The sequence below is a fragment of the Dendrobates tinctorius genome, unplaced genomic scaffold, assembly GCF_039654945.1.
Source record: "Dendrobates tinctorius isolate UK_male_01 unplaced genomic scaffold, ASM3965494v1 ptg000049l, whole genome shotgun sequence".
NCBI classification, from domain to species: Eukaryota; Metazoa; Chordata; class Amphibia; order Anura; family Dendrobatidae; genus Dendrobates; species Dendrobates tinctorius.
The window spans coordinates 9,497,299-9,519,315 of record NW_027361717.1 but is presented as its reverse complement, the minus strand read 5'-3'; the positions used below and the strand labels follow the sequence as shown (position 1 = coordinate 9,519,315).

General features: G+C 48.8%; 1 protein-coding gene across 2 annotated transcripts in view; it reads left to right on the top strand.

Moving 5' to 3' along the window:
• The window catches only part of MSL2 (MSL complex subunit 2), a 59,022-nt gene extending 37,627 nt beyond the window's left edge, over positions 1-21,395 (top strand). The window contains exons 1-2 of one of the 2 annotated variants that reach the window (XM_073576494.1): positions 7,890-8,677; positions 15,886-21,395. In XM_073576494.1, coding sequence (XP_073432595.1) covers positions 8,533-8,677; positions 15,886-17,471 — 1,731 coding nt within the window. In that variant the 5' untranslated portion in view covers positions 7,890-8,532 and the 3' untranslated portion in view covers positions 17,472-21,395. Of the gene's footprint in view, positions 1-7,889; positions 8,678-15,885 lie in introns of those variants that run through there. The other variant, XM_073576495.1, reaches the window with a different exon arrangement.
• Positions 21,396-22,017: the final 622 nt, after the last annotated feature.

Here is a 22,017-nt window from a genome sequence, read left to right as displayed (position 1 = left end):
TGTATAGCTCAGGACGGGGATGCTCTCCTATACAGTGTATAGCTCAGGACGGGGATGCTCTCCTATACAGTGTATAGCTCAGGACGGGGATGCTCTCCTATACAGTATATAGCTCAGGACGGGGATGCTTTCCTATACAGTGTATAGCTCAGGACGGGGATGCTCTCCTATACAGTGTATAGCTCAGGACGGGGATGCTCTCCTATACAGTGTATAGCTCAGGACGGGGATGCTCTCCTATACAGTATATAGCTCAGGACAGGGATGCTCTCCTATACAGTGTATAGCTCAGGACGGGGATGCTCTCCTATACAGTGTATAGCTCAGGACGGGGATGCTTTCCTATACAGTATATAGCTCAGGACGGGGATGCTCACCTATACAGTATATAGCTCAGGACGGGGATGCTCTCCTATACAGTATATAGCTCAGGACGGGGATGCTCTCCTATACAGTGTATAGCCCAGGACGGGGATGCTCTCCTACACAGTATATAGCTCTGGTTACAGTATATAGCTCAGGTCGGTGATGCTCTCCTATACAGTATATAGCTCAGGTCGGTGATGCTCTCCTATACAGTATATAGCTCAGGACGGGGATGCTCACCTATACAGTATATAGCTCAGGACGGGGATGCTCTCCTATACAGTATATAGCTCAGGTCGGGGATGCTCTCCTATACAGTATATAGCTCAGGTCGGGGATGCTCTCCTATACAGTATATAGCTCAGGTCGGGGATGCTCTCCTATACAGTATATAGCTCAGGTCGGGGATGCTCTCCTATACAGTGTATAGCTCAGGTCGGGGATGCTCTCCTATACAGTGTATAGCTCAGGACAGGGATGCTCTCCTATACAGTATATAGCTCAGGACGGGGATGCTCTCCTATACAGTGTATAGCTCAGGACGAGGATGCTCTCCTATACAGTATATAGCTCAGGACGGGGAAGCTCTCCTATACAGTATATAGCTCAGGACGGGGATGCTCTCCTATACAGTGTATAGCTCACGACGGGGATGCTCTCCTATACAGTATATAGCTCAGGACGGGGATGCTCTCCTATACAGTATATAGCTCAGGACGGGGAATCTCTCCTATACAGTATATAGCTCAGGTCGGGGATGCGCCCCTATACAGTATATAGCTCTGGACGGGGATGCTCACCTATACAGTATATAGCTCAGGACGGGGATGCTCTCCTATACAGTGAATAGCTCAGGACAGGGATGCTCTCCTATACAGTGTATAGCTCAGGACGGGGATGATCTCCTATACAGTATATAGCTCAGGACGGGGATGCTCTCCTATACAGTGTATAGCTCAGGACAGGGATGCTCTCCTATACAGTGTATAGCTCAGGACGGGGATGTTCTCCTATACAGTATATAGCTCTGGTTACAGTATATAGCTCAGGTCGGGGATGTGCCCCTATACAGTATATATCTCAGGACGGGGATGCTCACCTATACAGTATATAGCTCTGGTTACAGTATATAGGTCAGGTCGGGGATGCGCCCCTATACAGTATATAGGTCAGGACGGGGATGATCTCCTATACAGTGTATAGCGCAGGACGGGGATGCTCTCCTATACAGTATATAGCTCAGGTCGGTGATGCTCTCCTATACAGTATATAGCTCAGGACGGGGATGCTCTCCTATACAGTGTATAGCTCAGGACGGGGATGCTCTCCTATACAGTGTATAGCTCAGGACGGGGATGCTCTCCTATACAGTGTATAGCTCAGGACGGGGATGCTCTCCTATACAGTGTATAGCTCAGGACGGGGATGCTCTCCTATACAGTGTATAGCTCAGGACGGGGATGCTCTCCTATACAGTGTATAGCTCAGGACGGGGATGCTCTCCTATACAGTGTATAGCTCAGGTCGGGGATGCTCTCCTATACAGTGTATAGCTCAGGACGGGGATGCTCTCCTATACAGTGTATAGCTCAGGACAGGGATGCTCTCCTATAGTGTATAGCTCAGGACGGGGATGCTCTCCTATACAGTATATAGCTCAGGACGGGGATGCTCACCTATACAGTATATAGCTCAGGACGGGGATGCTCTCCTATACAGTGTATAGCTCAGGACGGGGATGCTCTCCTATACAGTATATAGCTCAGGACGGGGATGCTCACCTATACAGTATATAGCTCAGGACGGGGATGCTCTCCTATACAGTATATAGCTCAGGACGGGGATGCTCTCCTATACAGTGTATAGCTCAGGACGGGGATGCTCACTTATACAGTGTATAGTTCAGGACGGGGATGCTCTCCTATACAGTATATAGTTCAGGTCAGTGATGCTCTCCTATACAGTATATAGGTCAGGACGGGGATGATCACCTACACAGTATATAGCTCAGGACGGGGATGCTCTCCTACACAGTATATAGCTCAGGACGGGGATGCTCTCCTATACAGTGTATAGCTCAGGTCGGTGATGCTCTCCTATACAGTATATAGCTCAGGACGGGGATGCTCACCTACACAGTATATAGCTCAGGACGGGGATGCTCTCCTACACAGTATATAGCTCTCGTTACAGTATATAGCTCAGGTCGGTGATGCTCACCTATAAAGTATGTAGCTCAGGACGGGGATGCTCACCTATACAGTGTATAGCTCAGGACGAGGATGCTCACCTATACAGTATATAGTTCAGGACGGGGATGCTCTCCTATACAGTATATAGCTCAGGACGGGGATGCTCTCCTATACAGTATATAGCTCAGGACGGGGATGCTCACCTACACAGTATATAGCTCAGGACGGGGATGCTCTCCTACACAGTATATAGCTCTGGTTACAGTATATAGCTCAGGTCGGTGATGCTCACCTATAAAGTATATAGCTCAGGACGGGGATGCTCTCCTATACAGTATATAGCTCAGGACGGGGATGCTCTCCTACACAGTATATAGCTCTGGTTACAGTATATAGCTCAGGACGGGGATGCTCACCTAAACAGTATATAGTTCAGGACGGGGATGCTCACCTATACAGTATATAGCTCAGGTCGGGGATGATCTCCTATACAGTGTATAGCTCAGGACGGGAATGCTCTCCTATACAGTATATAGCTCAGGACGGGGATGCTCTCCTATACAGTGTATAGCTCAGGACGGGGATGCTCTCCTATACAGTGTATAGCTCAGGACGGGGATGCTCTCCTACACAGTATATAGCTCTGGTTACAGTATATAGCTCAGGTCGGTGATGCTCTCCTATACAGTATATAGCTCAGGTCGGTGATGCTCTCCTATACAGTATATAGCTCAGGATGGGGATGCTCACCTATACAGTATATAGCTCAGGACGGGGATGCTCTCCTATACAGTATATAGCTCAGGTCGGGGATGCTCTCCTATACAGTATATAGCTCAGGTCTGCTCTCCTATACAGTGTATAGCTCAGGTCGGGGATGCTCTCCTATACAGTGTATAGCTCAGGACAGGGATGCTCTCCTATACAGTGTATAGCTCAGGACAGGGATGCTCTCCTATACAGTATATAGCTCAGGACGGGGATGCTCTCCTATACAGTATATAGCTCAGGACGGGGATGCTCTCCTATACAGTGTATAGCTCAGGACGGGGATGCTCACCTATACAGTATATAGCTCAGGACGGGGATGCTCTCCTATACAGTGTATAGCTCAGGTCGGTGATGCTCACCTATACAGTATATAGCTCTGGTTACAGTATATAGCTCAGGACGGGGATGCTCTCCTATACAGTATATAGTTCAGGACGGGGATGCTCTCCTATACAGTGTATAGCTCAGGACGGGGATGCTCACCTATACAGTATATAGCTCAGGACGGGGATGCTCTCCTATACAGTGTATAGCTCAGGACGGGGATGCTCTCCTATACAGTGTATAGCTCAGGATGGGGATGCTCACCTATACAGTATATAGCTCAGGACGGGGATGCTCTCCTACACAGTATATAGCTCTGGTTACAGTATATAGCTCAGGACGGGGATGCTCACCTAAACAGTATATAGTTCAGGACGGGGATGCTCACCTATACAGTATATAGCTCAGGTCGGGGATGATCTCCTATACAGTGTATAGCTCAGGACGGGAATGCTCTCCTTTACAGTATATAGCTCAGGACGGGGATGCTCTCCTATACAGTGTATAGCTCAGGACGGGGATGCTCTCCTATACAGTGTATAGCTCAGGACGGGGATGCTCTCCTACACAGTATATAGCTCTGGTTACAGTATATAGCTCAGGTCGGTGATGCTCTCCTATACAGTATATAGCTCAGGTCGGTGATGCTCTCCTATACAGTATATAGCTCAGGATGGGGATGCTCACCTATACAGTATATAGCTCAGGACGGGGATGCTCTCCTATACAGTATATAGCTCAGGTCGGGGATGCTCTCCTATACAGTATATAGATCAGGTCTGCTCTCCTATACAGTGTATAGCTCAGGTCGGGGATGCTCTCCTATACAGTGTATAGCTCAGGACAGGGATGCTCTCCTATACAGTGTATAGCTCAGGACAGGGATGCTCTCCTATACAGTATATAGCTCAGGACGGGGATGCTCTCCTATACAGTATATAGCTCAGGACGGGGATGCTCTCCTATACAGTGTATAGCTCAGGACGGGGATGCTCACCTATACAGTATATAGCTCAGGACGGGGATGCTCTCCTATACAGTGTATAGCTCAGGTCGGTGATGCTCACCTATACAGTATATAGCTCTGGTTACAGTATATAGCTCAGGACGGGGATGCTCTCCTATACAGTATATAGTTCAGGACGGGGATGCTCTCCTATACAGTGTATAGCTCAGGACGGGGATGCTCACCTATACAGTATATAGCTCAGGACGGGGATGCTCTCCTATACAGTGTATAGCTCAGGACGGGGATGCTCTCCTATACAGTGTATAGCTCAGGACGGGGATGCTCACCTATACAGTATATAGCTCAGGACGGGGATGCTCACCTATGCAGTATATAGCTCAGGACAGGGATGCTCTCCTATACAGTATATAGCTCAGGTCTGCTCTCCTATACAGTGTATAGCTCTGGTCGGGGATGCTCTCCTATACAGTGTATAGCTCAGGACAGGGATGCTCTCCTATACAGTATATAGCTCAGGACGGGGATGCTCTCCTATACAGTATATAGCTCAGGACGGGGATGCTCTCCTATACAGTATATAGCTCAGGACAGGGATGCTCTCCTATACAGTATATAGCTCAGGTCGGGGATGCTCTCCTATACAGTGTATAGCTCAGGACGGGGATGCTCACCTATACAGTATATAGCTCAGGACGGGGATGCTCTCCTATACAGTGTATAGCTCAGGACGGGGATGCTCACCTATACAGTATATAGCTCAGGACGGGGATGCTCACCTATACAGTATATAGCTCAGGACGGGGATGCTCACCTACACAGTATATAGCTCAGGACGGGGATGCTCTCCTACACAGTATATAGCTCAGGACGGGGATGCTCTCCTATACAGTGTATAGCTCAGGACGGGGATGCTCTCCTATACAGTATATAGCTCAGGACGGGGATGCTCTCCTACACAGTATATAGCTCAGGACGGGGATGCTCTCCTATACAGTATATAGCTCAGGACGGGGATGCTCACCTATACAGTATATAGCTCAGGACGGGGATGCTCTACTATACAGTGTATAGCTCAGGTCGGTGATGCTCACCTATACAGTATATAGCTCTGGTTACAGTATATAGCTCAGGACGGGGATGCTCTCCTATACAGTATATAGCTCAGGACGGGGATGCTCTCCTATACAGTGTATAGCTCAGGACGGGGATGCTCACCTATACAGTATATAGCTCAGGACGGGGATGCTCTCCTATACAGTATATAGCTCTGGTTACAGTATATAGCTCAGGACGGGGATGCTCTCCTATACAGTGTATAGCTCAGGACGGGGATGCTCTCCTATACAGTATATAGCTCAGGACAGGGATGCTCTCCTATACAGTATATAGCTCAGGTCTGCTCTCCTATACAGTGTATAGCTCTGGTCGGGGATGCTCTCCTATACAGTGTATAGCTCAGGACAGGGATGCTCTCCTATACAGTATATAGCTCAGGACGGGGATGCTCTCCTATACAGTATATAGCTCAGGACGGGGATGCTCTCCTATACAGTATATAGCTCAGGACAGGGATGCTCTCCTATACAGTTTATAGCTCAGGTCGGGGATGCTCTCCTATACAGTGTATAGCTCAGGACGGGGATGCTCACCTATACAGTATATAGCTCAGGACGGGGATGCTCTCCTATACAGTGTATAGCTCAGGACGGGGATGCTCACCTATACAGTATATAGCTCAGGACGGGGATGCTCTCCTATACAGTATATAGCTCAGGACGGGGATGCTCTCCTATACAGTATATAGCTCAGGACAGGGATGCTCTCCTATACAGTATATAGCTCAGGTCGGGGATGCTCTCCTATACAGTGTATAGCTCAGGACGGGGATGCTCACCTATACAGTATATAGCTCAGGACGGGGATGCTCTCCTATACAGTGTATAGCTCAGGACGGGGATGCTCTCCTATACAGTATATAGCTCAGGACAGGGATGCTCTCCTATACAGTATATAGCTCAGGTCGGGGATGCTCTCCTATACAGTGTATAGCTCAGGACGGGGATGCTCACCTATACAGTATATAGCTCAGGACCGGGATGCTCTCCTATACAGTGTATAGCTCAGGACAGGGATGCTCACCTATACAGTATATAGCTCAGGACGGGGATGCTCACCTATACAGTATATAGCTCAGGACGGGGATGCTCTCCTACACAGTATATAGCTCAGGACGGGGATGCTCTCCTATACAGTGTATAGCTCAGGACGGGGATGCTCTCCTATACAGTATATAGCTCAGGACGGGGATGCTCTCCTACACAGTATATAGCTCAGGACGGGGATGCTCTCCTATACAGTATATAGCTCAGGACGGGGATGCTCACCTATACAGTATATAGCTCAGGACGGGGATGCTCTACTATACAGTGTATAGCTCAGGTCGGTGATGCTCACCTATACAGTATATAGCTCTGGTTACAGTATATAGCTCAGGACGGGGATGCTCTCCTATACAGTATATAGCTCAGGACGGGGATGCTCTCCTATACAGTGTATAGCTCAGGACGGGGATGCTCACCTATACAGTATATAGCTCAGGACGGGGATGCTCACCTATACAGTATATAGCTCAGGACGGGGATGCTCTCCTATACAGTGTATAGCTCAGGACGGGGATGCTCACCTATACAGTATATAGCTCAGGACGGGGATGCTCTCCTATACAGTGTATAGCTCAGGACGGGGATGCTCTCCTATACAGTGTATAGCTCAGGACGGGGATGCTCACCTATACAGTATATAGCTCAGGACGGGGATGCTCTCCTATACAGTATATAGCTCTGGTTACAGTATATAGCTCAGGACGGGGATGCTCTCCTATACAGTGTATAGCTCAGGACGGGGATGCTCTCCTATACAGTGTATAGCTCAGGACGGGGATGCTCACCTATACAGTATATAGCTCAGGACGGGGATGCTCTCCTATACAGTGTATAGCTCAGGTCGGGAATGCGCGCCCACAGCATACAGCAACTATCACAGGCGCAAGCCCGTACTGACTGAGCGCGCTCCCGAATGCGCGCCTTCGCTGCCCTGATGCACCAATCGGCGTCAGGCCAATTGCATCCTGGCAGCCAATCAAAGTACGGAGCAGCACAGCCAATGAGCGGCTGCAGCTCCCAGAGACTGTCACTTCCCTGACACTCCCACTACACAACCTCCCTTCGAAGTGCAAACTCGCGGGCCGCCCTCCCTGCGCCATAGGTTCATCGTCCTGCCTCGCCTCTTTACCACTACTGCGCCTGCGCGTCTCCATAGCGCACTCCTTCACTGCCCATAGCTGCGGCCACGCCTTTTATTTTTTTTCGTTTCCTCCCGGTGACGAGCACCGAGTGCGCGCGCGGGTCACCTGACCGTCTTTCCCGCCACTGGGAGCGCGGCTGGACCGGAGATTGAACGAAGACCAGGCGCGTTCGCGACGTCACCAGCTGCCCCTCCCCCCTAAACATACAATAATACCGGCAGCGCGCGGACACCGCCGGGACACAGCGCCATCCTCCGGACGCATGCTGCTCGGCCTGTGTTCTGCAGGCCCATCACTGAGAACCCGGCCGGAGCCGTTTCCTGTCAGGCACTGCAGCCGCGGAGGAGGCCTAGGCGGAGGATTAGCAGCCCGGGGCCTCTGCGGCCTACACTGCGCTGCGGATGGAGGAGGACGGGATGTGATGATGAGGACCCCGGCGAGGCTGCACTAGACAGCGCCCCCCAGAGGCCATGACCTGGGGGTGAGGAGCGGGGACATGTGCAGGGAGCCCGCAGTGTTCAGGCCGCCGATCCATGGGGAGGAGAGCCCGAGAGCCGCGCATCTGATTCTCTGCATGTGGAGCCCGCACCTGGGAGGAGGCTGCAATGAACCCGGTGAATGCCACCTCTCTGTTCATCTCAGCGAGCCGACTGGTGCTGAACTACGACCCCGGGGACCCCCAGGCCTCTGCCGCCGAGATCTGCAGGATGCTGCCCTTCTTCAGGCAGGCCCTGGCCTGCTGTGTCTGCGGTGAGCGGGGGTGTGAGCGCTGCTGTGGGGTGTGAGCGCTGCTGTGGGGTGTGAGCTGCCACATGTGGCCCGGGGTGGTGTGTGCTGCCTCCCAGAGCTGTGGGCTGTGTGCTGCCACATGTGGACAGGATGGTGTGTTCTGCCTCCCAGAGCTGTGGGTTGTGAGCCGCTTCATGTGGACAGGATGATGTGTGCTGTCTCCCAGCGCTGTGGGGTGTGAGCTGCCACATGTGTCCCGGGGTGGTGTGTGCTGCCCCCCAGAGTTGCGGGGTGTGAGCTGCCACATGTGGACAGGATGGTGTCTGCTGCTGTGGGGTGTGAGCCGCTACATGTGGACAGGATGGTGTGTGCTGCCTCCCAGTGCTGCGGGGTGTGAGCCGCTACATGTGGACAGGATGGTGTGTTCTGCCTCCCAGTGCTGCGGGGTGTGAGCCGCTACATGTGGACAGGATGGTGTGTGGTGTGAGCTGCTACATGTGGACAGGATGGTGTGTGCTGCCTCCCAGTGCTGTGGGGTGTGAGCTGCCACATGTGGACAGGATGGTGTCTGCTGCCTCCCAGTGCTGCGGGGTGTGAGCCGCTACATGTGGACAGGATGGTGTGTTCTGCCTCCCAGTGCTGCGGGGTGTGAGCCGCTACATGTGGACAGGATGGTGTCTGCTGCCTCCCAGTGCTGCGGGGTGTGAGCCGCTACATGTGGACAGGATGGTGTGTGCTGCCTCCCAGCGCTGCGGGGTTTGAGCCTCTACATGTGGACAGGATGGTGTGTGGTGTGAGCTGCTACATGTGGACAGGATGGTGTGTGCTGCCTCCCAGTGCTGCGGGGTGTGAGCTGCTACATGTGGCCCAGGGTGGTGTGTGCTGCCCCCCAGAGCTGCGGGGTGTGAGTGCTACATGTGGCCCAGGGTGGTGTGTGCTGCCCCCCAGTGCTGTGGGGTGTGAGCCTCTACATGTGGACAGGATGGTGTGTGCTGCCTCCCAGCGCTGCGGGGTTTGAGCCTCTACATGTGGACAGGATGGTGTGTGCTGCCTCCCAGTGCTGCGGGGTGTGAGCTGCTACATGTGGCCCAGGGTGGTGTGTGCTGCCCCCCAGAGTTGCGGGGTGTGAGCTGCCACATGTGGACAGGATGGTGTCTGCTGCTGTGGGGTGTGAGCCGCTACATGTGGACAGGATGGTGTGTGCTGCCTCCCAGTGCTGTGGGGTGTGAGCCGCTACATGTGGACAGGATGGTGTGTGCTGCCTCCCAGTGCTGCGGGGTGTGAGCCGCTACATGTGGACAGGATGGTGTGTTCTGCCTCCCAGTGCTGCGGGGTGTGAGCCGCTACATGTGGACAGGATGGTGTGTTCTGCCTCCCAGTGCTGCGGGGTTTGAGCCTCTACATGTGGACAGGATGGTGTGTGGTGTGAGCTGCTACATGTGGACAGGATGGTGTGTGCTGCCTCCCAGTGCTGTGGGGTGTGAGCTGCCACATGTGGACAGGATGGTGTCTGCTGCCTCCCAGTGCTGCGGGGTGTGAGCCGCTACATGTGGACAGGATGGTGTGTTCTGCCTCCCAGTGCTGCGGGGTGTGAGCCGCTACATGTGGACAGGATGGTGTCTGCTGCCTCCCAGTGCTGCGGGGTGTGAGCCGCTACATGTGGACAGGATGGTGTGTGCTGCCTCCCAGCGCTGCGGGGTTTGAGCCTCTACATGTGGACAGGATGGTGTGTGGTGTGAGCTGCTACATGTGGACAGGATGGTGTGTGCTGCCTCCCAGTGCTGCGGGGTGTGAGCTGCTACATGTGGCCCAGGGTGGTGTGTGCTGCCCCCCAGAGCTGCGGGGTGTGAGTGCTACATGTGGCCCAGGGTGGTGTGTGCTGCCCCCCAGTGCTGTGGGGTGTGAGCCTCTACATGTGGACAGGATGGTGTGTGCTGCCTCCCAGCGCTGCGGGGTTTGAGCCTCTACATGTGGACAGGATGGTGTGTGCTGCCTCCCAGTGCTGCGGGGTGTGAGCTGCTACATGTGGCCCAGGGTGGTGTGTGCTGCCTCCCAGAGCTGTGGGGTGTGAGCCACTACATGTGGACAGGATGGTGTGTGCTGCCTCCCAGCGCTGTGGGGTGTGAGCTGCTACATGTGGACAGGATGGTGTGTGCTGCCTCCCAGTGCTGCGGGGTGTGAGCTGCTACATGTGGCCCAGGGTGGTGTGTGCTGCCCCCCAGAGCTGCGGGGTGTGAGTGCTACATGTGGCCTAGGGTGGTGTGTGCTGCCCCCCAGTGCTGTGGGGTGTGAGCTGCCACATGTGGCCCAGGGTGGAGTGTGCTGCCTCCCAGAGCTGCGGGGTGTGAGCTGCCACATGTGGCCCAGGGTGGAGTGTGCTGCCTCCCAGAGCTGTGGGGTGTGAGCCACTACATGTGGACAGGATGGTGTGTGCTGCCTCCCAGCGCTGTGGGGTGTGTGCTGGCTACATGTGGACAGGATGGTGTGTGCTGCCTCCCAGTGCTGCCACATGTGGCCCGGGGTGGTGTCTGCTGTGCTCCTCATTACATCTACATTTCTACAGGTACAGTGTCTACAGCTCCCATGCTGAGCTAAGGGCTCATGCAGAAGTCCGGGAAACTCCTGTCTAAGCAGGAATCTCAATGCATTGCCTGCAGGCTCCAGACCTTTTCTCCACAGCCTGGTAGACATATACCGGAATGGCCCATGGACTGTCTGTGCTTTGTGGTTTGTGCTTGGACTGATTTTCCCTGGAAGTCTGCAAGAGTCCTAGTGGCCTATTAGCGAGGGAGTCAGCACTTGTGTACTCCCTGTATACACGAGCTGACTACCGTCTCCACTTGCTTGCTGTAGGTTGCACCTGTCAGCTCTGAAATATCATCAAGCCGCACAATTGTTCAGGTTGCCATGACACATCTCTATACCTGGCCTATGTGTTACACATGAACATCACACATCTGTGTGTCGTGGTGCGAGTAGTACGCACTGGCTGCCAGTCAGTCTTGTAAGCATGTATGTATCACGGCGACACATGGTTGAGGTTTCACATACGTCTGAGTGAGCGTACTATGTATGATGAACTGGTACTGGCAGCCCACGTCATCAGTTTTCTGGGATCATTGCTGCAAAACTTTTTTTTTTTTGTCTTGGTGGGGTTCACCACTACTAGGAAAAGCCCTTGATCAAAACGTCTGTCCCTCTTGTGCCGGCGCTATTCCCATGGTGGCAGCACTCACTATCCCGGGGCTTCTGTGCGGTTGTTGTGACCCTGGCGCCCCAAGGGCCCTGACGTCACTCTTTCCCTTTGGACAAATTGAACATGAAGAGGGAGTCAGGGCTGCTGCTGATCTCAGACTGCCTCTTCCTTCTCAGTTCAGCAGGAGGTGAGGACAGTGATGCTAGCACTGATTGGTGTCACGGGAGACGGAGTGCCGACACCGCGGTAACAGTGCCAACACAGGAGGGCAGTATACGCTTTATTTTATCAGTGCCAGTCGTGGAGTATGAGAAGTTGTCCAAGCAGTGGACAATTTCTTTAAGCGGTATTTTCTGACATGCATTACTGTAAATTTGCTGCACAGCCATGCCACCTTTCTGTAAGCTATGTTTGATTTTTAGAAAAGTGATAAGGAAGTAAAAAAAAAACAAAAGCGCAAATTTTTCACTCTTCTGAAATGCAGAGCGCGTCACAAGTCTGTGGTCACAGTGTGTGCTGTCACGATTCTCCCTTGCCGGGACCGGGCAATCATGTGACCCCCCCCCCAAGTAGGTGATTTGCATACTTCCAGCCACATTCCTACTAGACTTGTCCAACTAGACTCGATCCATTTGTATTAAGTGAGGTAGTGCATGTCTAGTCAGCATGTGACCAGCCGCATGGGTTCAAATCGCAAAACTTGCGCTCACGTGCCCTTCTGTTTCCCAGCATCAGAGAATTGTGACAACGTGTGCTGGGCATTCACAAGTCTGCTGTCACATAGTGACTGCAGACTTTATCCCCAAACCTGGGCAACCCCTGCAAGATGGTTGTATGAAGAGCTGGTCTTGGTAATGTCCTCTGTCAAAAGTCCCACTGAGTACACGTTCAGTTTCACTTTCAGGATTTATGCCTATATCACAATATAGCCAGCTTTTTCTGCTGTGGAAATGAATTGGTGAGCGCAATTACAGTCTGATATTTTGGATTAATGTCACTTTGGCCCCTTTAGTCTTATAAGGGGAAGGACCATTTATAGTGCACGGTTATCAGGGATGAGTGTTCCAAGCAAGGTTCATTTCCCAATAATCTTGCAATGTAAACAGGCTGCTGATCACCCAACGAACAAGCGAAATGCTCGATCATAGGGTGAAATGATTTATTGGCCGTACAAAAGATCATTGTTCTCGGTAGGGCATCATCCTGTGTATGTAGGATATGTGCTGCCATGAGCAGTGGCAGCCCACACACTGAGCGACCCGTGATCGTGCCATGCACATCTGAAGAACCTGAACACACATTCAGACTGTTATTGATATAACCATGTGTGCACTTTTGCACTACGTTTTGCTTTTCCATAGCAAAGTACATTAAAAACATGTATACCTGTAGATATTCTGCTTACAATGAAAATCTGCACATAAACCTCAGTGTGCCCAAGAGATATGTAGCAGATTTCACATATGCATTGCAGAGGAGTCTAAAAAATAACGGCATGAGATTTCCAGAAATCTCGTCCCCTTTTCTGGAACTGTAAGATGCTGCGTTTATTGCACAGCTAAATACAATGGCATACTGATTGTGTGAAATTAGTGCAGCACACTCCCCTTGTCTTCCTGTGTTGTGTCTGTGCTGGAGGTGCGGCTCTCGCTGTACATTGGTGACTGTCGGCCTCTTCCCTTTTTTCTTGTAAGCCGTCCCTTATCACACGATTGGTGCTGTGCAGCGCCTCCTCTGTGTTGGACATCTTAATCGCTGGTATGTGCTGGGGGAGTGTTAGTGCTGACAGCAGGGAGAAAACACTCGCAGACTATTCTGCTTTTTTGTATGCCTTGGTGTAGGGATACATGAGGGCCGTGATGAGCTGCAGGAGGTTTTCTCCATGTGAGATGTTGTACGTTGACATTGCACCACATGTATATGCTGGCCATGAAAGGCAACTCAAGTTTAGAGCAGGCGTCATTGTCTATGCAGATTATGGTCCTCGTGTGTGGCCTTTTTATTTCTAGGTGATGAGCGTAAACTCCATGCGTGGCATGAAACTGCCACAACCTTGCAGTCTTTTTACATTTTTGCACAAGTTTAGATGTTTCCTGGGTTAAATGTCTGGTAAAGCTAGGACTAAATGCCATAAATAAAGCTTATGGCCCGCTGTGGGGAAGAATTCATGTCTCTGTACGACAACGTGGGAGCCGCTGACCTGATATAGCATCTGATTCAGACACCACAATGTCTGTGCAGCCATGCATGTGTGCACTGAGCCAGCAGATAAGGTGGAGTTACTGGAACAGTTGTATAACCGCGCTTAGTTGACACAAAGACAGACACCACACAAAAGAAGTTTGGAGCACAAAAAAGCCCACCTGTATTGTGAGGCTGTGCTGTCTGGACATGGTGTCCACCATCTGCCATAGGCTATATGTACCTTATTGTGTCATGCTCACTTACAGAAGCATTAAAGGGAACCTGTCAGCACTTTTCTGCCCTACCAGCTAAAAATATAATTCACTGTCAGCTATTCATTCCCTAAATACTTAGGTAACCTTCTGACTCCCCATGTATCACCCATAAAAACCTTTTATATTTCTCCCGCAATGTATGCTAACAGGGTCCGTCCGGTCCGATGGGTGTGACTTTGGGTCACTTACTCCACCCCTCTCCTTGGCTGCTGCACGCAGTCCTTGACATGGATGATGCAGATTGCTACGAATTATCACGCCTGCACAGTCAAATGGTTTCTCACGCGCGTGCAGTATAGTTTGCCCAAGAAACCATTTGACTGCTCAGGCATGATAACTCGCAGCGATCTCTGTCATCCACGTCAAGGACTGCGTGCAGCAGCCAAGGAGAGGGGTGGAGTGAGTGACCCGAAGTCACGCCCGATGGACCCTATTAGCATACAGCGCGGGAGAAATGTAAAAGGTTTTTATGGGTGATACATGAGTCGGGGGGGGGGGGTGTTACATAAGTATTTAGGGAATGCATAGCTGATACTGAATAAAATATTTTTAGCTGGTAGGACAGAAAAGTGGTGACAGATTCCCTTTTAAGGGGACTTCCATCCCTATAACCCTTATATAAAGGTGTCAAATGATTTATATTTCTATCTGTTGCAAGCAGTTATATTCATGTAAATTGGGCATTTCCAAGCCTCTTCCTCTTGAGGTGATTTCCCTGGTCAACACAAGCCTCTTTAGCTTGATGGCCAGTCTGTGTGATACCAGCTGCTGGGCAAAGAAATCAGATAGTGGCCTGAAGAGGGTGGTGCGGGATGTAGAAACAAGGAGCCTTTGATTCCCAAGGTTAAGTGCTTTGTCACGACTAGAGCACTTCAAGGGTTTGTCAAGTCCAAATTCCCCCCTCCCCCAGCGCACGCACACTGCGCTGCAGAGATTCGCCAGTTTCAGACCCAGGGCCGGAGAGGGTATGTATGTGCTATATGTACTCCCGGTCAGTAGGCATGGCCTCGCTCTCCATACAATTGTATAGAGCTAGGCCATGTCCTTTATTTGGCCACGTCACAAGATGGGGTGCGGCCTAGCCCTATACATGGTTATGGAGGAGAGCAGGTCCATGCTCACTAGCCGGGAGTATGTATAGCTCATACATACCCTCCGGCCCCGGGTCAGAAACTGGCGAATCTCTGCAGCGCACAGTGTGGGTGCTGGGGGAGTCAAATCTGCAGTCACTCTGTGTGACTCCAGATTATCAATTTGGATTGGACAGCTCCTTTAATGCCTCATCTGCATATGGATAACACCGCTGATTTCCCTGGACTGCAGAAACAGATTGAAATGTAAACCCACCGTCACCTTTATCTTCTACGGACTGCATACCTACTGTATATGTGGCTTGGAGGGTTGATCTTGCTTTAAGGACAGTGCGGAGCCTCACAGCCATCATGTAGTGGCTTATACAGACCGTGTACATCTCACACCAATCAGTATGTGATGTAATATACCGCTTTTGGCTTTTATTACCAGTATTTGTGTCTAGAGAATTAACTGTACCAAATCTTTGTTTTTCTTACCAGGAAACTTGCTTGAAGACCCCATATCTCCAATCAATTCAACTTGTCAACATTACGTCTGCAAGCAGTGCAAAGGCAAGAAGATGATGATGAAGCCCTCCTGCAGCTGGTGTAAGGACTATGACCAGTTTGAGGAGAACACGCAACTGGGCATCTTGGTGAGCTGCTACAAAAAGCTTTGTGAGTACATCACTCACACACCGCTGGCACAGGACCTATTAAATACTCCTGATTGCTCGGGTGACATTTTGGCATTTCTTCCTGAAGAATCTACACCTGAGGAGGAACATGGAAAAACTTCTGAGCCCCCCTCACCGCTGTGTCCTTCTCATTTCTCCTTACCTTCTAATTCAGAACTAGCTACTGAACCCGAGGCAAACCTCTGCCCCATTCCCCAACATACACCCGATTTCCATAGTGAATGCACAGTTGCGAATGGTTTGCCCAACTGCAACGGGCTGTCGTCTGAAACTATAAATATCTCGTCGCCTGAAAGCCCCGGCACCATTGATCTCTGTTGCACAGCTGTTGATATTAAAACTGAGGATTTGTCAGAGAGCTTGGAGACGGTCTGTGACCCGGTGTCCACTAGTGAACTATGTGCAGCTGGACTCGATATATGTGGCTATAGTGATGACCTGAAAAGCAGTGACCCTCTGCTGCTTAGTGTAGAGGAAGTTCTCCAGAGTCTAGAAACTGTTTCCAGTTCAGACGTCACTGACTGTGACCTGCATCACACTCTGGACACCTCCATGTCAAATGGAACTTTTTTGGATATTTGCCCGCAACCCCTTACACATACTGTTCTGTTGTCTGACAGCCACGTGCCACCTCTTGGTGTCTCCTGTACAGCAGCGACCCTAAAAATGGTGAAAACAAACCGCAAGCGGTCACGTTCCGAGAGCGACAGCGAGAAAGTTCTGCCACTTCCCATCTCCAGCATTATCCTAGGGCCAGCCCAGACTCCTTTTCTACTAACTCGGGAAAATAGAAACTTCTTGCAGCCCATTGTTACAGTCCCCAATGGGGGAAGCTCATCTAAAATCAGCAAGACTATTCTTTTATCCAATAAAACCTTGAAGAAAAATCCTGAGCACATGCATAAGAAAACACATCCAAAATCCAAGCCACCATTGCTGAAAACTAAGGACAAGATGAAGGACAAACTCCCCAGCAATAATGTGGTTCCTGGGAGCCCAACGAAAACTGTTTATAAAAAGCCTCCAGAAAAAAAAGGCTGCAAATGCGGACGTGCTACTCAAAATCCAAGTGTTCTTACATGCCGAGGCCAGCGATGTCCTTGCTACTCCAATCGGAAAGCTTGTCTGGACTGTATTTGCCGTGGCTGCCAAAACTCTTACATGGCAAATGGGGAGAAAAAGCTGGAGGCGTTTGCGGTGCCCGAGAAGGCTTTAGAACAGACCCGGCTTACTTTGGGCATTAATGTGACCAGCATTGCCGTGCGCAATGCCAGCACAAGTGCCAGTGTCATTAATGTTGCGGGTTCTCCCGTAGCGACGTTTTTAGCTGCCACTTCCCACGATGACAAAAGTTTAGATGAAGCGATAGACTTGCGATTTGACTGTTAGTTGAGCCGGCTTTTTCCTGGCTGGAAAATGGTTGCAGTTTTATGGCAGCTATGGTTCTGTTGGGTTTACTTGCCAGAGCTTCTGCATATAGATCACTTGTATCAAGTGTGTTTATTGCTAAGTTATGTGTTCATGTTTGTGGGCTCGGGACTGGGTGGGAGGACGGGGTGAAGAATTCTGTTGTAGGAGGAACTGGAACCCTAACGTCATTCGTCGGTTTTCTATTCTTCACAATGAGGGTTTGACGAGAAGATATTTTTTTTTTTTTTTTTAAATTTCTCTGATGCACCTGATTTATAGAAAATGATCTTTGGCAAGAAAGAGCAACCTCACAACAACCTCTTGTTTCCTGTCATACATTGTTTTAACCATAGCCATCTGCATCCATAGCTATAATGGGCAATTAAAATGCTTGATCTTTACATCTAGAATTCCAAATTCCATGGTAGTTTAGATTGAAACTATCCATATGAGGGTTACATTCAGCAATATATCCCCCTATCCCTGTAAATTTAATGATAAATCACATCCCCCTCTAACGTACACGCTGCATTCCAAAGAAGTAACCCATCCTTCAGTCCTCGTCATCTCCCCAACACTTACGAATGTCCTAGATGAGATCTTGGAGCTGTAAGTCATGTCTGCTAGATGACTTGTTAGTCGATGGTTCACAGTTATCGTTTTATAAAAATGTCTATACACATGGTGGGTGTACTGAATATCATATGTATGTGGCCTCCTTTACCTCTAATCATAGTGACCATCTGCCTGGAACGGATGGAAGATGTCAGACTTGTACGTCTTGTATTTTCGGATCAGTCCTTTAGAGAACAGGACAACAGGGCTGCAATTATCAGACTTTTTTTTTCTTTTCTTTTGAGGCTTAGAGACAAGTTCTGCCACAAATGTAATTGTACATGTGTCACTTGTTTCACGTCAACTCAATATAATGTCCACACTAGGCAATTATGAAGCAGCCTGCTACTTCCATTATGTAGTTGAGTTGTGCTACTTTCAGATGGCTGAAATGTGGCCATATTTTAGCATCTCTTATGGCCGCAAGACTTCTTGACTCCCTTTGAAACAAGAAAATCTGATCTACGTTTGGCTCAAAGTCCATCTTATTATAAACCATGGGGGGGTCCTGGTCTTGTGACTGCTTCTTGTGACCCTAATCTGTTACTAATGCACTAATGGAACAGATTTTAGATATTAAATTATTTGTCACAAGACAGAACTACCTTGTCACCCAATGTTTTTCTAAGTACACCACATCGAATATAGAGTAAATCTGAGAACCATTCACCATCTGCATCTTGAGTACCTTTACAGGATCTGTAGTTTGCTATACAATGAGCTGGCATGGTGCCTCTCATCCTTTTGAAAGAATTTCCTAAATTAGGCCAAGACGCCCAAGAGTCGTGTATGATTTGTTCACAACTTTTTTTTTTTTTTTTTTTTTTCTTTCCTCTCTTTGCTATTCGTCAACGCAAATATCATGTCGTGTTGAGGGCATTTCTGCCCTTCGAGTCATTGTAGGGTGTGCTGGATATTATCTCTTCTTAACTCAAAAGGTTATTTCTAACATTGCAAGATCTCATCTACATACATGAGAGGTGATAACTTGCTGATCAGTGCAGGGTCCCCAGACCACCACTGCTCACGAGGCAAGGTCTTGAAATGGCCTCATTCAATGTAGGGCGGTCTCCGGAAGTTCTGTGGAGTGATGGTGCACAAGTGCGATGGCACATTTTATAACCACAATCTGGAGTCTGGTGGAGCTCTGATCCGCACTGGTTAGCAAAATGTCACCTTTTCTGTGAACAAGTATCTTGCAATGTTGTGGATAACATTTAATAGCAATCATCTACTTTTCCAATGGGATATAGTTTACTAGTCCTTTTTAAAGAGTGGACACTTTATTTAATTTGTTGTGGTTATTAGCATTTGCAAAGTTATGACTGTTATATATTTGATTTGCCTTTTATTTTGCTTCCTTTTCTCCCAAACGTGATGTTGAAAGTACTGTTTTATCTGCCCTGCTCATACTTTGCACAAAATGCTTTCACCTGCTGCTCTAGCAGAACTGTCACGGACCCTCACTGAGTATGGGGCAGGGCGCCGAGGCCCTCACACAAGGAAAGTGAGTACAGATTCTTTCTAGAGCAGCAGTTGAAAACAGCTTCTAAAAAGCATGAGCTGGGCAGATAAAACAGCACTTTCAGCATTGTCTTTAGGAGAGAAAGGCGCACAATTAGGTAATGAAGTATATTACATAGACTTAAGTTACTTTTTAATGTCCTTACCACTTAAAAGTTTATGGGAGTAGATACCTTGAAATGGATTTACCGTTAAAGTATTTTTTTTTTTTTTTCTAATGTGACCTGTTTTTAATAGCTGGAGGATGCATGTGATGTAGACTCTACATACATGAACTGTATATTGATCATGTCCAAACACAGGCTGTTGCATGTGACTATCAAAGCTCCATCACCTCCATTGTGCTACATCGCACTTAATAGCAGTATTGATAGCGGGGAATGTTCTTCTGGATCTTCTGACTCTCAGGTAAAGCCTTCATGTTGTATACATTTAGAATTGGAGTATTCTAGATTTCATGGTCGAAATCTTATGTGGCTCGATGCATTGTGTTGATATGGACATTAAGTACAACTTCCTTTTCTGTTGCTGTCGATAGTTTTTCCCTCAAATTTAAATCACTGATATTAGTGTTATAAATGCAGAAATTCATTAACTTATTGAGACCTGATGTGGTATTTTACTTGCACAGGTGGGATGTTACATTATATTTGTGTCCCTATTACATATTATTTTTTTTTTTTTTTTTTTTTTAAAAGGGAAATGCGCTTCTCGAGTGCCCGATGTAGGTAGTCATCTACTACACCCAGCAGAGTATGTGCAATCACACCACTCAGGATTCGGGAGGCTCTGCTGTTGAAGTTGGCCATTTCCATTTATCAGATTTCTGCATTCTGGCCTTTTCTCCACCTTCAGATTTGTTATTGTGAGGAAGACATTAACTGTGCGCTAGAAGTGGATGGAGGTAATACCGGTGGTGTAGTCTGGCCTTCGCATGGTTGTCACTGCAGGTATTTTTCATATGTTGATACACCACGTCTCCACTATCCTTTTTGTAGTCCCTGTTCACACAATATCCTGATGGAGCGAGTATCTTGCTGTAAGTCCAGGCTGTTACCAGTGGGTCAGGCTTTTCTCATTCTGTCTTTGAGGATTAGGACATGTTAGCCATGGTTGGTTGCCTCCACGTTCTGACATTGTCTGGATAGGAAGGTCCAGCTTCTGCAGTGATCGGTGGTTACACTTGTCTCATTATTTTGGACAGATTTGATCAAAATCTTAGGCAATCATGACTCAATCATTTCAATTGTGCTGGACAATGGAGTCTCTAGATGGGAAGAAGTCTGATTAGTAAGTTGGCCAGATGATTCACCATGAATAGCGTTGGGATGTAAGATTTCTCGAGTTCTTATCTGCTGCTTCTTAGAAGATTGGTTTGGGATGCAGAGAAATGCCTCCGTACCACACCGTGTGAGTGACACTTTGTCCCGTCTTGTTTCGTTTCACGATGTCCTCCTTGTGAATGTCCGGTAGATCTGCTGTGTAGGGGAAAAATCAAGGCAAAAAGCCATAGGAAGGTGTAATGTCTGTCCTGTATAACTCGCTCCCCACACAGGTCCCATCTGCCCCTTCTTCTCCTTGTATTATTTTTTTGTTTTTGCAAGAAGATTTTCAAACTATTTTTGATAATGAGAGTATGGGGAGTAATATAATTTAGTAATTCTTGTCATTATTTGCCTGCACTGGCACCTGTTTTATTTTATTTTTTATAATTATTAAATGAGGTTCTGTGATGTCTTATTAAAACCAAATTGTATTTCGTTATGGTCCTTGTTGTGGCTTACTGATTTGATCCAATTTTTATTTTTAATTTTTTTTTTTCCTTGGTTCTCTGTGGTTTCCTTACTTGGCTCTTCATAACACCATGAAATATTTTCCCAACAGCTGCCAGTAATATAAAATAAAGGAGTACTGCTCGTCTCTTCCCTGCCTTTTTCGTGCTGACGCTTTCCTAGTTCCTCTCCCTTTTTCACTTCCAGCAATGACTTCTTTATGACTTACGACTGCTATTTGTTTGGGATCTCGACATGCTGCGTCCTAACTTTGCTGGTGTCTTCTAACTACTTGTGACTGGCTCATAGTCTTAAAAGGTTGGGCCGCTCTATGTACTATTAAGGAATGTCATTCCAGAATAATCTGCTGTCAAGAGAGCGCACACAGAAGCTGGGAGCCTGCTGTCAGAGACCACCCAAACTCTCCACCATGGAGACAGATTACCCCCTCTTTCTTTCTAGTTGCTGTATACAGAGGGGTGAATGAGTGTTGTGGACTCGTAGCTTCCTCCTCGTGGCCTTGTAGCCATGCGATTCCTGTACAAGAGGGAGCAAGTGCAATTCAAAAGTATAAAAAAAAAAAAAAAAAGTATATGTTGACACAACCCCTAAAG